This window comes from Trematomus bernacchii, unplaced genomic scaffold (genome assembly GCF_902827165.1).
Source record: "Trematomus bernacchii unplaced genomic scaffold, fTreBer1.1, whole genome shotgun sequence".
Lineage (NCBI taxonomy): Eukaryota > Metazoa > Chordata > Actinopteri > Perciformes > Nototheniidae > Trematomus > Trematomus bernacchii.
Genome location: NW_022987722.1, coordinates 301,441 through 317,461, shown reverse-complemented (window position 1 = coordinate 317,461; position 16,021 = coordinate 301,441). Strand labels below are relative to the sequence as shown.

Below are 16,021 nucleotides of genomic sequence, written 5' to 3'. Positions count from 1 at the left end.
TGAACAGGTGGGTTTTTGAATGCATTGATGGGTCACTACAGGTGAATAGGGTTAAACAAGTTTTCTGAAGTGTTATGTTTAGATATGCAAATGAGGCATTATTATTAAATGATTACTTTGGGTGAATTTAGGAGAAAGAGTTAGCTAATTGTGCATGTTTTTATACTTATTCAGATATACTATCCACCAGTCTTTAAAACAAGACATGTCATTGAACGCAAAACAGCCCAAACTCTTGAAATGAACCACACATCACTTGTCCTCTCCTCCTCACAGGGGGTTCGTCGTTCGGGAAGCGACCCGGCGAGATGAACCCGTTCCTGGCCCCGCGCTCCGCCGCCGTCCCCCTGCTGGCCGGCTCCAGCTCCGGGGGCCCTGGGGGTCACGGGGGTCACTTGCTCATGAAGCCCATCTCCGCCGCGCTGCCCACCTTCACCCCGGTGCCGGTGTCCGCAGAGAGCGGGGGAGCGGTGCTCAAAGACCTGTTAAAGCAGTGATACACACTTTAAACCATAACAAATACACTACACAGACTGAGTTAGACTCACTGCTGCTCTTCTTTTACATATCCTCATAAAGGCTTAATAATCCCTTTTTCTTTTTTAAAGAGGGGACTGAAACTAAATGTTGTTTTTTTTAAGCAATTACCGCTCTATGCAATCTGTCTCAACTTTATTTAACTTAAAAATAAGCAATGAAAGGACTCCACATGCAGAAAGGACTCGTTCGTTTGTGGGTCATTCATACTTCAGAAAACAACATATTTGATTTTTATAGAAACTGTCCTCTTCATTATGAGTTACATTTAGATTTGTCTCCACTTCAGTGACCTTTTAAACTCGCTGTGTGCAGCTCAATCCATCGAGACCAGAGGAAACGTCTCGCGTCCTGCGAGTCTTCATCCTGAGACTTGCATCGTGACTTTTATTCGCTTGTCTTCTGAGTCGTTTTTATTCCTCTTTTCAGCAGCAAACTGCATCTGATCCAGGACTTTCCTAAAGCTCTGGCAGCAAAAGCCTGCGTGGAGATGTACGTGCTTCAGTGCATCTGTTAAACCCATGAAGACATTTCTTGCTAAGTCTTGTCTGTCGCAGACGGCCGGACTGTGATATGCAAAGCGTTGTAATTACGTCTGCGGCCTGTGGTTGATCAGCTCATATGTTATTATAGTTATATGTAAAGGGGGGTGGCGTTTCTTTTCTTATTTATAGGCACTATAAAGGAAGTTTTGGGAGTTTTAAGTGCCTGCATTTTTGCTAATTGGTTGTATAATCAGGATTGTATATGGTTAATATAAATATATATATTTACAAAATGTAAAAAAATGCACATTTAAAAAAGTTTTACCTGACCAGAGCTGGCCAGCGCTGCTCTGCATTTTTGTAAAGACATCAATCAGAAGGAGAGCCTCTCCAGGTGTGCTGATGAAATGTAAAAACTGTAAATCCTCGCTTTAAAAGAACTTTTGTAGACGTAAAAAAAACATGGAAAAGAAGGTGTTGGATTACCTTGAACTTGGATGATCTTTAACAGGAGTTAGTACACTTGATTTAATCTGAGTTTCAAATCAAATAAAAGGAACTGCTGGGCAAATTTACTGCTGTGCGTTTTGTCTTTTTTTGTGCATTTAAACAAACCAGATGTGGCTACTACAGCATGCAGAGCCAGATGTGCAGTGTGGGGTTTGTATCTTTGGAAAACAGACACCCACTGTGTATGCTTTCTGCCTGTTTCCCCCCCAGCAGCAGCTCTGGAGGGGAAGAGGGGGGGGGGGGGGGGGGGGGGGGCTCTCCATGATTGAATCCAGCTGTTGTGTGTGTGTGCGCTCGGAGGGGGCCGGTCAATTTGCATTTTGCTAAATAATGTGCAGCAGAGAGCGGATCGCAGTCCATTTTGAAGAAGGCATTCCTGCAGAACTTCAGTCCATGCACCGGAGCTGCTGCCGTTCATGAGACCCCGGTGTCGGTTTTGGCGTAAAGGCGCATAGTTGGGGGGGGTGGTGAGAGCATAAAGGGGATTTGGGGAGAATTTACGGGTCGTCAAACTCTTTTCCCCTTTGAGGAAGGATGCTTTATGAAAGACGTGGCTTCAGGTTTCGCTCCTCTGCAAGGTCAGTAATCTTCTCTTTGCGTAACAGAGTTTGCTTTGTGTTTAAACCGAGTTACTGCCCTCTCTGAGAAGAGTTAAAATACTTTCCCTCTTTGCAGGATGTTGGCAGCTCTGGTATTTATTCTGCTTTGTATCCAGCCTGGACACGGACAGGTAATGAACACCTTTCCTTTAGTGTGTTCCCATCTCATTCAGTTTAGACTACAGTCATGCTTATTGTCTGCAGATCTCCTCTTAATGTGGTTTTATTGACACAAGGAAACGGATTAAACTGTCACAGTATATAAAGTTGAAAATGCATGCAATGTAACGGATACATTTTATGGAAATGTATCTGGTCTTCTCTCCTCAGACCTGCACAGAAGGGTTTGCCTATGATCGCAGGTCGAGACAGTGCATAGGTGAGTACATTTTGCTACTCAATATGCAGAATAATATATATTAGTAATAATTGTACACACATTAATAGCAAGCAATATTAACATTGATGCATTATTGTGTTGTTCACTTTAATGTTGCAGCTGGTAGAGGTGGGACTTTTTACTATATATGCAGTTGTGTATATCACCAATGTATCAATAAAGTTGTCTTAAAACCATAGACTCTATACATAAGATCAAAACACATGAAGTAATGCATAATAAATAATTTATGTAAGTGTATGTTGTTGAGACAATATTTACCTCTGAATTGAAGTTGAGTAGAAGTATGAAGTGGCAGATATTAGTAAAATACCTCATCATTTTTCTTAAGTGCAGTGCTTGAGTAAATGTACTGTCCTCCAGTGCTCTTTGCCTATCATTAAGACCTTTATCTGCAGTAAATGCAGGAATGGCTTCATCAGAGCTCTCTGTGTTCCAGATGTGGACGAGTGCCGCGCCATGCCAGATGTTTGCCGTGGAGACATGCGCTGTGTGAACCAGAACGGAGGGTACCTGTGTCTCCCCAGGAATCTGTACAACCAGCCCTTCAGACCCGAGACCCCCGCCCTGCCGGAGCCCCTCTACCCTGAAACATCTCTGGGGTTTCCTGAGCCCTTCGTCCCCGACCCGGCTGGGTCTGTGGAGGCCAGCTACCCCAGAGTCAGGTCCACCGCGCAGTGCATTCTGGGATACGCTCCTGCAGAGGATGGCTCCTGTCATGGTGAGAAACTTAACTCTTCTTCTGAAAACTACGTTACATTTACCCGACTTCTTTCTGTGGATTGATATGACTGCACATAGTCCCTTGGTCTGTTCTCCTCAGTAATGGTCTTTTCTCCTTCAAAGGGAGCTTTTGTCCTTAGCAACAGTCTTTTCTCCATAGCAACAGTCTGTTCTCCTTAGCAGCAGCCTGTTCTTTTTAGCAGTCTGTTCTCCTTTACTAACGGTCTGTTTTCCTTAGCAACAGTCTTTTCTTCATAGCAACGGTCTGTTCTCCTTAGCAACGGTCTGTTCTCCTCAGCAGTATGTTCTCCTCAGCAGTCCGTTCTCCTTAGCAGTCCGTTCTCCTTAGCAACGGTCTATTCTCCTGTCAACGGTCTATTCTCCTGTCAACGGTCTGTTCTTCTTAGCAACAGTCTGTTCTCCATAGCAACAGTCTTTTCTCCATAGCAACGGTCTGTTCTCCTTAGCAACGGTCTGTTCTCCTCAGCAGTCCGTTCTCCTTAGCAGTCCGTTCTCCTTAGCAACGGTCTATTCTCCTTAGCAACAGTCTGTTCTCCTTAGCAACAGTCTGTTCTCCTTAGCAACAGTCTTTTCTCCATAGCAACGGTCTGTTCCTCAGCAGTCTGTTCTCCTTAGCAACAGTCTATTCTCCTGTCAACGGTCTGTTCTCCTTAGCAGCAGGCTGTTGTCCTTAACAATGGTCTGTTAGTGAAAATTAACAACCTGTGAAATGTCCAAATTGACCAATCAGAATGGAGTATTCAACAAAGCTGTGTAATAATATACAACATGACACAGAGATGTCGACTTGAGTCACTGTTTTGATGACTTGACTGACTCAGAAAACAGATGACTTCAGACCTGAATTTGGCTTAGAAGTTAATGTTGAGGTCTCGACATGATTTGCCACATTTGGACTTAAATGAGAAGTAGACCTAATGACTCGAATCACATTCTGATATCACATCGCAATGGGCTTCAAACTGTTAAATGAAACCAGCTGAGAAGTTTGCAGGGGAAATTAATCTCTGCTAACAAGTGGCATGTGTCAAAGGACTGATTGTCTTAGCCAAAGGGTTTGGGAGCCATTGTATAGATTTATCTGTAAATAATTGATCAACTGCCTTTCGTATTGCCAGTAAAAATGGGGGGGAAATGTGTGTAAATTGGTCTTTAAATCAATTCCAAATTGCTTTAAAAAGTCTTCACTTGGTCTAATTTGCCTGAAGCTGTAGAAACTTTCTTTCCTGCCATGTTCATTATTTACTCAAGCAACAATAAAACGCACCATTCCAGATACAAAGAACCATCCAAACAAAAGTGTTAAACTTCTAATACAAAAGAGGAATTCTTGTCAGCAGCGCTTTTAAAGGAAGCTCAGATTTTGCTCTAAGTCATTAGATTATAGTTGAACTTTGTGTGGAATGCATGCATCCATCACATCTCACAGACAGATGTTTGATGCTCGCTGCAGCGCCACATCTGGGGGGCCTTCAGCGCCTCAAACTGACGAAACTTCTGATTATTTCTGTTGAATTTCACAACATATTCCAGCTGTCAGACACACAATAAGTGTCTTAATTTCCCCCCCAGCTGGCGGAAAAACATCTCAGTATCCAGCCGGGACAAGCTGTTGCCGCCTTAAAGTCTTTTTGGGGTGTTTGGGATAAACCAGCCGTGACTGAGTGGAAATATGTACACATATAGCTCAGTTTTCATTTCTTTGGAGTCAAGCTCATGCACAAACATGGAGTGTTTCTCTGCTTGCAGCCTTGTTTGGGTAAACTACAACGTCAACGTGTCAAACATGAAGTCATGTGTTGCCAAATCTGTGCCTGGAGAACAGGCCAGCCTCTGTGTGTGTGTGTGAGTGAGTGAGTGTGAGTGTGTGTGTGTGTGTGAGAGTGTGTGTGTGTGTGGTGATGTAATGGGTTGTTGATTGATGCTGCTGTGGGGCAGAAATTACACAGACTGTGACTTCCCGTCTGAACTTGCAACAAACACAGCTTTGTGTTCCAGTTAATGGCACCACGCTCCATCAGTGTCAGTAATGCAGCAGTGTTCTGATAGTGCTAAAAACTAAATTTGAATGATGGTGTTTTAGTCTTATCCCTTTCTGAGCTGATTCCTGGATCTTTGAACCAGGTCTCTGGAGTTGTGTTCCATCTCTTTTTGATTTATAACGTCTTATTTTGGTGAATTTGCATCTCTGTGACATATTTGGAACTCGTTTTGGATGTACAGTATAATGTCCTATTTGGATAATTGTGTGTCTCTGTGATCATTTTGCATATGTGTGTCCCTAACCGGTAGGACCCCTGTGCCCAGTAGCAGTCCATCCATTCCTACTGATACTAACTCTGCTTTTCAGGGTTTCATACATTACTGAAAAGCATGTCCAGTAAGCTGCAGGCATGGAGAAAGTCCACACAATCTGAGTCAAAAGTCTCCGACAGCCCGGCTCTCACCACCCATTGTTAACATTTCAATACAGCCTCACCTTCCAGTTGTTTTTGCTGCAGATTAACGATTTCTCCGATTACACTCTGAATTCCTCACACAATTCATCATAACAGCCATCATAATATTTCCTTATGAGGATACGACCCACTCTGTTGATGGTTCTCAGACCATGAAGTCACCGATCTCTGCAGAAAAAAGCGTTGGGGGGGGGGGAAGTAGGTGGGGGCCCCGCTTTGTGTTTGGACAGGCAGCTGATAACGTCTGTTGGGGGGGGGGCTGACCTTTGTGCCAACTTGGACCGCCGGCCCTTTTAAGGAGGGGGTGGGAGGCGGGAGGCGGGGGTTTGGATAAAAGTCTAGTTGCTAGCACTGTTAAACCCAGAAATGTTGAGTACCCCAACGTTTTATGTTAGAAATGTATAGTACGGGTCCCCAGCACATAGAAACTACCGGATCATAACTTTGCTGCACAATTATCATAGGCTACGTTCCAAAAAAGTGGCCATATTTGTAGTCTGAATGGTCAGATTTTGACAACCATGAGCCGTGTTGCGACCATTGGATATAGAGAGCACAAGATGACAATTATCACCTCTACTGTTGACAATATCTTTTCAAATACATGAGCAATCTGTCCAATCCTAATGATCCAGAGTCCCCTAAAACTTCAAGAAGGACCAGAAATGAATGAAAATCAGCCCCTTAGGACTACAAATATGGCCTGTTTCTGGTTAAATGAATTCACCATCCTCAATAACCTGCAAATGTGCAAATTGTCCAACATATGCAAGTTAGCATCCGGCAGTTTCTATGCTATACATTTCTAAACATATAACGTTGGGGTACTCAACATTTCAGGGTTCACAGTAGGACTCTATGAGCTGGAAACAGAATATAAGTCGGACCCCGGCCAACAGCTACAGGGGCCCCGACCGGCAGGCAGTTACCCTTCAGAACCTCTCTGAAGGGTCTTCATCTTTAACACACACACACACACACACACACACACACACACACACACACACACACACACACACACACACACACACACACACACACACACACACACACGTCCTTATATAGAGCGTTTCAGCTTCGGGCAGACAGAGCCGATAAGCTTCAGAGGAGACGGATAAGATTTGTTTGAAATGTTTAGTTTTTTTTAAAAGGTTATTAATACAGACAATTCCATTCCAGGTATAAGAAAAATGTGAGTGACCACTGAAGTTGCAACCACAAACACTACAAATAAAATAGTGTAATGATAAAACAACAGTGTAAAACAGACACTATGAATTTCCTCTGAGTTTGCATCTTGGTCATATGTTCCACAGTTTATAACAACACCTCTCCCTCTCTGTTGCAGACATTGACGAGTGTGAGACGAACACTCATCACTGCAACCCCACCCAGGTGTGCATCAACACAGAGGGGGGGTACACCTGCTCCTGCATTGAGGGATACTGGCTCATTGGGGGGCAGTGCCAGGGTGAGTAACAGCAGCATAACACTGTGGTTCTACTATCAGTATGTAGTGTCTCTACTTTAAAGAGTCCTCTCCTGCTGATGTTCAGGTGTATATCAGTATGTAGTGTCTCTACTTTAAAGAGTCCTCTCCTGCTGATGTCCAGGTGTATATCAGTATGTAGTGTCTCTACTTTAAAGAGTCCTCTCCTGCTGATGTTCAGGTGTATATCAGTATGTAGTGTCTCTACTTTAAAGAGTCCTCTCCTGCTGATGTTCAGGTGTATATCAGTATGTAGTGTCTCTACTTTAAAGAGTCCTCTCCTGCTGATGTTCAGGTGTATATCAGTATGTAGTGTCTCTACTTTAAAGAGTCCTCTCTTGCTGATGTTCAAGTGTATATCAGTATGTAGTGTCTCTACTTTAAAGAGTCCTCTCCTGCTGATGTTCAGGTGTATATCAGTATATAGTGTCTCTACTTTAAAGAGTCCTCTCCTGCTGATGTTCAGGTGTATATCAGTATGTAGTGTCTCTACTTTAAAGAGTCCTCTCTTGCTGATGTTCAAGTGTATATCAGTATGTAGTGTCTCTACTTTAAAGAGTCCTCTCCTGCTGATGTTCAGGTGTATATCAGTATATAGTGTCTCTACTTTAAAGAGTCCTCTCCTGCTGATGTTCAGGTGTATATCAGTATGTAGTGTCTCTACTTTAAAGAGTCATCTCCTGCTAATGTTCAGGTGTATATCAGTATGTAGTGTCTCTACTTTAAAGAGTCCTCTCCTGATGATGTTCAGGTGTATATCAGTATTTAGTGTCTCTACTTTAAAGAGTCCTCTCCTACTGATGTTCAGGTGCAAAAGTGGTCCATTACGCTTTCGTATAAATACTGAAAACAAATGAGACGGTAGCCAAGTGTGTACTTTTATAAAATACAACCTGAACCTACACTACCAAAGCTTTAGGACAGCGCCCTCTTGTGGTTTGTACAGCTAAGTAGCTGAGCAGAGTTTTTACCTAATGAAATCATGAAGATAATAAAATAAATGTAAGCGAGATAGATTTGTATTATTTCCCAGTAAACAGACTTACTCAATATATATATATTACTTAATATATCAATAACAACAACAACAGGATTTCCTGAATTGATATATACAATATATATATATATATATATATATCTTGATTTATAACCAGTTTTTCTCTACTTCTGTTTGTCCAGATATTGATGAATGTCGCTATGGTTACTGCCAGCAGCTGTGTGCTAACGTCCCGGGCTCGTACTCCTGCTCCTGTAACACCGGATTCCTCCTGAACACCGACAGAAGGACCTGTCAAGGTACACACACACACACACACACTCACACTCACACTCACACTCACACTCACACTCACACTCACACTCACACTCACACTCAATCACTCGACTTGAGTGTGTATCTGAACTTTGAAACATTTCTGATTATCTCTCTCCTTTAGAAGTGGTTTTGATGGGGCTAGAAGTTGTTTACATATGAAATACCTATTCAGAGAGACCATCCTGTTATTAGATTTAGGCTTTTTATTAAATACTGTGTTGTCCCCGCAGATGTGGACGAGTGTGAGGAGGAGCCCTGCAGTCACGGCTGCTTGAACTCGTACGGATCCTTCATGTGTAACTGTGACGAGGGCTTCGAACTGGCCGTGGACGGAATTACCTGCACAGGTGAGAACAGCTCCTTCTGATCGAATGGGGTTAAATCAGCTATTAGTGGGGTATATTCAGAGGTGGGAGAAGTACTCGGGGCTTCTACTTGAGTAAAAGTAGAAGTACTCAGATTGTGTACTTGAGTAAAAGTAGAAGTACCAGAGTGTAGGAATACTCTGTTATAGTAAAAGTCCTGCATTCAAAATGTTCCTCAAGTAAAAGTAGAAAAGTATTCTCATCAAAATATAGTGAAAGTAGCGACAGTAAAAGTAGTCATTGTGCAGATTGGTCCATTTCAGAATAATATATATGATATGTTTTATAATGATTGATCATGAAAGTGTTCTCAAAGCTGGTAAAGGTGCAGCTAGTTTGAATGACTTTGTATACTGCAGGGTAGCTTGTGAATTTACTCCAGGTGGAACTAAAGTCTGATTTAACACTTGATTATATTTCACATCATTCATCCAGATCTGTAAAGTAACTAAAGGGATTAAATAGCGGAGTAAACGTACACATTTACCTCTGAACTGTAGTGGGGTAGAAGTACAGAGTAGCATGAAATGGAAATACTCAAGTAAAGTACAAGTACCTCAAAATTGTACTTAAGTCCAGTTCTTGAGTAAATGCACTTAGTTACTTTACACCACTGTAATTACATCAGTGAATACTTTATAACACGTACACGGTTGCCTCATACACTCTCCCAGTATTTCTCTGATTTCTCTGAATCTTCTTTGATTCCCTGCAGACCTGAATGAGTGCGAGTTCTCTGACTTTCTGTGTCAGCACAATTGTGCGAACACGCCCGGATCGTTCTACTGCCTCTGTCCGCCCGGATACTACGTGTTCGAGGACGGCAGGAGCTGTGAAGGTAAACGCACACAGGACAGAAGACATCTGAATATATCCTCAATAATTATGTCAATTTGCAGCAGTTTAAATGCAGTGTCGCTGTCGATGAATACAAAAATGAAGCATAAAGCTAGTCTTGTTGTGTATTGTGAATTAAGAAACATTTAAATATAGTTTTATCCTGTTATCTTTGCTCAGAATATTTTTGAACCGTCAACTAAAATGTGTTTTTATTTGGTTCAGAATATTATATTTGCACCTGCAATGCTTAAATGAATGTATTTAATGAAAATAAAGCAAGAATTTAGACTCGTTAAACATATTTTTGGCATAGGTCTATTTTTACACCAGCTAATGTTAAAAACAACTGTCATTATTATCATGTGTTTACTTAAAATGTTTAGCATTATTTTTCGGGGTTAAATCATTGGTACTTAGTGTAATTTTGATACTTTAAAAAAACTGTTTTCTCTGATGATGATGATGATGATGATGATGATTTAACTGATTTTGATCTGATTTTTGTTGTGTGTTTGATTTTAAAGATATCAATGAATGTGACACTGGTAACAACACCTGTACAACAGAACAAGTATGTTTCAATTTCCAGGGAGGCTACACATGCCTGGACCCTCTTCAGTGTCAGCCGCCCTACATTGAAGTCGGTGACAAGTGAGTATTTCATATCATTACATTTTATAACATCAGTTTATTTAATTCCACATAGCCTCTATGTACTCTTTGTAAGTCAGTAAACACCAAAAATGTACATCTTTTTTCCATTAATCCCCATAACTGGACTTCTTTGACCCTCTTTAACGGTTCAATTCAGCATCCTTTTTGCTGTACTGAAACACCACTGCAATTATTTTTAATATACAAATGTTTCACATGTGCACATACCTACTTGTAACGTTTGTAAAATATTTGTATTCCTTTTTATTTTCTCACACATTTTACATTTAATTTTCCATTTTTTCCACTGTATTTGTGTTTTATTAGATTTTTTTGCTCATTTTAACCTATAATTTGTATTTAAATATTGTTGTTCGATTTAATTTAATTTTACCTTTTTATTTTTGAATTCCTTTGTTTGAATTTAATTTTGCTTTTATTTTTTGCACGTTTTTATTTTAGATAGCTATTTTTATATAAATATTTGAATTGTATATTTAACTGCACCTATTTACTTTATCTTCTAATGTTTATTTAAATATTGTTTCTTTATTTTGTGGTTTATCTGACATTTTAATCTTTTAATTCCTTTGTTTTAATTCATTTTTGCAAATTTTTCCATGTCCTTCTCATTTTTAAATAATTTTCTTTATTTTATGTTTTATTGCACATTTTATTTTAACCATCTATTTTTATATACATATTTTTATTAAATTGTATTTATTATTGTAGATAATTTAAAATGTACCTTCTTATGTTTGTGTTAATATGATGTTTGTATTGTGTTCTCCCTGCAGTCAGTGCATGTGTTCTGCGGAGAACCCTGCCTGCAGAGACCAACCCTTCACTATTCTGTACCGACACATGGACCTCTCTCCGGGGCGCGCTGTGCCTGCAGATATCTTCCAGATGCAGGCCACCACGCGCTACCCCGGCGCCTTCTACATCTTCCAGATCAAGTCGGGCAATGACGGCCGCGAGTTCTACATGAGGGTGAGTGCTGCAGAGACACGGAGAGATGGGGTTTATTAGGGGTGGGAATCACCAGGCTCCCCACGATACGATACTATCGCGATACTTAAAGGTCCCCTATTATACTGTTTTTCCTCAATATATCACAGGTCTCAGATATATACAAAACATGTCTCTGAAGTGTTTGACTCCAAATACCAAACAGATCATTGCAGCATCCCATAATCCCCTCTGTTTCAGCCCTGTTTCAAAAGTGCTGATTCTCTGTCTGTTACTTTAGATGAAAATAAGGAGCCCCTCCCCACGCCCCTCTGAGAGAGATTTGGTTACAAAGAACACAATGGTGCTCTAGGAGGAGATTCAGGTGATAAGGGGGGGGGGGGGGGTTACCTTGGTTGCTGATTGGCTAATGGTTACACAAGACAAAAACTCGTTATGACATCATAAAGTGACCAAAATCTGATCAGCTCATTTTCAGACAGGTTTTTATATAAATGGATCAGGACAAAAAGAGAGAGAATCTTTGTTCCTGAAACTTTCAGAGTCTCTTTACACAGAGGGGACACATGTTGATGTAGAAGAGACATGAAGAAGAGGGGACACATGTTGATGTAGAAGAGACATGAAGAAGAGGGGACACATGTTGATGTAGAAGAGACATGAAGAAGAGGGGACACATGTTGATGAAGAGAGACATGAAGAAGAGGGGACACATGTTGATGTAGAAGAGACATGAAGAAGAGGGGACACATGTTGATGTAGAAGAGACATGAAGAAGAGGGGACACATGGTGATGTAGAAGAGACATGAAGAAGAGGGGACACATGGTGATGAAGAGACATGAAGAAGAGGGGACACATGTTGATGTAGAAGAGACATGAAGAAGAGGGGACACATGTTGATGTAGAAGAGACATGAAGAAGAGGGGACACATGTTGATGTAGAAGAGACATGAAGAAGAGGGGACACATGTTGATGTAGAAGAGACATGAAGAAGAGGGGACACATGTTGATGTAGAAGAGACATGAAGAAGAGGGGACACATGTTGATGTAGAAGAGACATGAAGAAGAGGGGACACATGTTGATGTAGAAGAGACATGAAGAAGAGGGGACACATGTTGATGTAGAAGAGACATGAAGAAGAGGGGACACATGTTGATGTAGAAGAGACATGAAGAAGAGGGGACACATGTTGATGTAGAAGAGACATGAAGAAGAGGGGACACATGTTGATGTAGAAGAGACATGGAAAAGTGGATTTTGCGATATATTGATTGATATCTTATTTCCGGTCGGACAATTCACTGGCACATCCCCCCCCTCCCCCCCCCGTAAAATATGAATCACCTGACTCTTCAGTGCATTGTGCTGCCAGTAGATGGAGCAATAAGAGTGTTATATATTAGGGAGGTACAGATCTTCTTAATAAATAAACACTTAAAGATACTTTCACTTTGAAGTAATAAGACTCAGTGGTATGATACATTGAGATTTTACATAGGAAATTACCCTTTATTGCACATTTTTCACTTTCTTATGACGCTTTTTATATAAATATTTGTACTTATTTTCTCTTTTATTGTACATTTCAACTGTCTGGGATATTCTGGAGGGAACCATTACAGACATCAATCTTTGGAGCCATACATACTGATATACACCTGACATCAGCAGGAGAGGACTCTTTAAAGTAGAGACACTACATACTGATATGCACCTGAACATCAGCAGGAGAGGACTCTTTAAGTAGAGACACTACATACTGATATGCACCTGAACATCAGCAGGAGAGGACTCTTTAAAGTAGAGACACTACATACTGATATACACCTGAACATCAGCAGGAGAGGACTCTTTAAAGTAGAGACACTACATACTGATATACACCTGAACATCAGCAGGAGAGGACTCTTTAAAGTAGAGACACTACATACTGATATACACCTGAACATCAGCAGGAGAGGACTCTTTAAAGAAGAGACACTACATACTGATATACACCTGAACATCAGCAGGAGAGGACTCTTTAAAGTAGAGACACTACATACTGATATACACCTGAACATCAGCAGGAGAGGACTCTTTAAAGTAGAGACACTACATACTGATATACACCTGAACATCAGCAGGAGAGGACTCTTTAAAGTAGAGGCACTACATACTGATATACACCTGAACATCAGCAGGAGAGGACTCTTTAAAGTAGAAACACTACATACTGATATACACCTGAACATCAGCAGGAGAGGACTCTTTAAAGAAGAGACACTACATGCTGATATACACCTGAACATCAGCAGGAGAGGACTCTTTAAAGAAGAGACACTACATACTGATATACACCTGAACATCAGCAGGAGAGGACTCTTTAAAGTAGAGACACTAAATACTGATATACACCTGAACATCAGCAGGAGAGGACTCTTTAAAGTAGAGACACTACATACTGATATACACCTGAACATCAGCAGGAGAGGACTCTTTAAAGTAGAGACACTACATACTGATATACACCTGACATCAGCAGGAGAGGACTCTTTAAAGAAGAGACACTACATACTGATATACACTTGACATCAGGAGGAGAGGACTCTTTAAAGTAGAGACACTACATGCTGATATACACCTGAACATCAGCAGGAGAGGACTCTTTAAAGAAGAGACACTGCATATTGATATACACCTGAATATTTGCATAAAGGGGCCTCTTTAAACAAACCTTGTCCTGACCTTTTGCTCTTCATGGAAAACATATTAACTTTCCCTGACTTTGTGCTTGTGTTTGTTCCTCGTATACATGATAAGAAAAGTCCCCGACGCCTCCTCCAGCTGTCACATCGTCTTCCTGTGCTCCATTCCTCACATTCTTTTCCTTTCTTTTCTTTATTCTGCAGCAAACCAGTAACGTGAGCGCCACGCTGGTTCTGTCCCGGCCCATCTCGGGTCCTCAGGAGGTGGTTCTGGACCTGGAGATGGTCACGGTGAACAACGTCATCAACTTCAGAGGCAGCTCCATCATTCGCGTGACGATATTTGTCGCGGAGCACAAGTTCTGAGCGTCTCAAAATGAACTCCCTCTGAGAATCAGCTGATGTAATGGTTTGTTTGAGACAGCATCACCTTTTTAAAAAAAAATCATTATGTCATCCTTGTCCGATAAAGTCTCAGCCAAGATCAGCTGATGGGAAAGCCTCTCTGGTTTAATGGACTCTGAGCTTGTATTGCTGCCATATGGACTTCTGAAACAGAGGGATGTTTATGGTGTACAATTTCTGACATATTATATTTAGAAAATGACCCAAAAATTATGGAAGTTACCCTCACTAGTACTTGCACCCCCCCCCCCCACCCCAGTTGTCTGTGAATGTTCATCTCTTCAGATTAGCTGTGAAATTGCTTTTTTTATGCTTAAATTGAAGAGCTGTCGTTGCATCCTGAGAATCATAACATTGTTTTTTTTATGAGATTTTGATATCTGAGCTGAAGTGTAATTGTGCATTTTGCAGTGGCAATGTTAATGTTTGAAATGATGTTACAGCCAGGCATTAATTGAATTATTGATCACAGTTTTTTTTAGAACAATAAATGTCTTCACCACACAATTGTCGCTGGCATCAGCCCACTGAACTCATGACCTTATTTTGGGAGTATAATGTCCTGTTTTATCACAAAAATGTAGGGGAAACACATATTGGGGATTATATTGGATGAGGATAAATGAAAACACATTTGAATTATTTCAGCAAATGTTGTTTTTGCTTCATAAACAAACGTTTTTGGAGGAACACAAAACTAATTGGGCATTTTATGAATTAGCATATTCGAAGGGTGCTACACAAAATGTGTTTGATTTGGGTGCACAATAAAAACCAATATTTACATTTGCATTAAAAAAAGTACGTCTAATGCATAGGTTTGCAGACATTTTGAAACTAGCGAAAATGTGGGATTATGGTGTAAAATGTATATACAATTATGGGTCAAAATCAGATGAAATTTGGGTTGTCTGGGCGCATATTAAATGCACACTTTGGAGCACTATTGTTTTCTTTTTGCAATGAAAAAAAACAATCAGTGTTTTTACAATTTCTAAGAAAATGTGGGGGACGGGCTTGGTTTTAGCCATTAGGGGATTTCGACCAACCTTTTTGGAGGACTATACCATATTTGGAGTATTTGTGAGCTGTGTAACCAATGCTAGGGTTGCAGTAGAACAATTTGTGGTGCTATAGCCAACTTAAAAATATATATTTGTGACCATAACATATGACAATCTTTTTGCGAAGTATGTCAAATTTGGGGGATTTTGGTGTTTAAAACAACATATTAGGATTTCAAGAACCACATTCCTGAAGACTTAAAGGTCACCTGTTATGCAAAATCCACTTGTTCATGTCTGTTATACATCAACATGTGTCCCCTCTGTGTAAAGAGACTCTGAAAGTTTCAGGAACAAAGATTCTCTCTCTTTTTGTCCTGATCCATTTATATAAAAACCTGTCTGAAAATGAGCTGATCAGATTTTGGCCACTTGATGACAAACGTCATAACGATGTTTTGGCTTGGGTAACCATTAGCCAATCACCAACCAAGGTAACCCCCCCCCCCCCCACCTTATCACCTGAATCTCCTCCTAGAACACCATTGAGT

General features: G+C 40.7%; 2 protein-coding genes across 2 annotated transcripts in view; both read left to right on the top strand.

Moving 5' to 3' along the window:
- Positions 1 to 1,597, top strand: part of trip11 (thyroid hormone receptor interactor 11) — a 32,368-nt gene extending 30,771 nt beyond the window's left edge. The window contains exon 21 of the mRNA XM_034144343.1: positions 277 to 1,597. Within this exon, the coding sequence (XP_034000234.1) occupies positions 277 to 497 (221 nt within the window). The 3' untranslated portion in view covers positions 498 to 1,597. The remainder of the gene's footprint in view (positions 1 to 276) is intronic.
- A 240-nt stretch (positions 1,598 to 1,837) lies between these two features.
- On the top strand, positions 1,838 to 14,970 carry fbln5 (fibulin 5). The gene is made up of 11 exons (XM_034144328.1): positions 1,838 to 2,110; positions 2,208 to 2,262; positions 2,462 to 2,510; positions 2,971 to 3,252; positions 7,083 to 7,205; positions 8,403 to 8,519; positions 8,769 to 8,885; positions 9,619 to 9,741; positions 10,268 to 10,394; positions 11,195 to 11,390; positions 14,266 to 14,970. The coding sequence occupies exons 1-11, from the start codon at positions 2,067 to 2,069 to the stop codon at positions 14,425 to 14,427; spliced, it is 1,395 nt and encodes a 464-aa protein (XP_034000219.1). The 5' UTR covers positions 1,838 to 2,066; the 3' UTR covers positions 14,428 to 14,970.
- Positions 14,971 to 16,021: the final 1,051 nt, after the last annotated feature.

What these genes read in the sequence shown, in the direction of transcription:
- fbln5 (XM_034144328.1), top strand. Translation starts at nt 2,067, where the DNA reads ATGCTTTATGAAAGACGTGGCTTCAGGTTTCGCTCCTCTGCAAG. An exon ending in AGAGGATGGCTCCTGTCATG is followed by an intron (nt 3,253 to 7,082) that starts GTGAGAAACTTA and finishes TCTCTGTTGCAG; the next exon opens with ACATTGACGAGTGTGAGACG. An exon ending in TACATTGAAGTCGGTGACAA is followed by an intron (nt 10,395 to 11,194) that starts GTGAGTATTTCA and finishes TTCTCCCTGCAG; the next exon opens with TCAGTGCATGTGTTCTGCGG.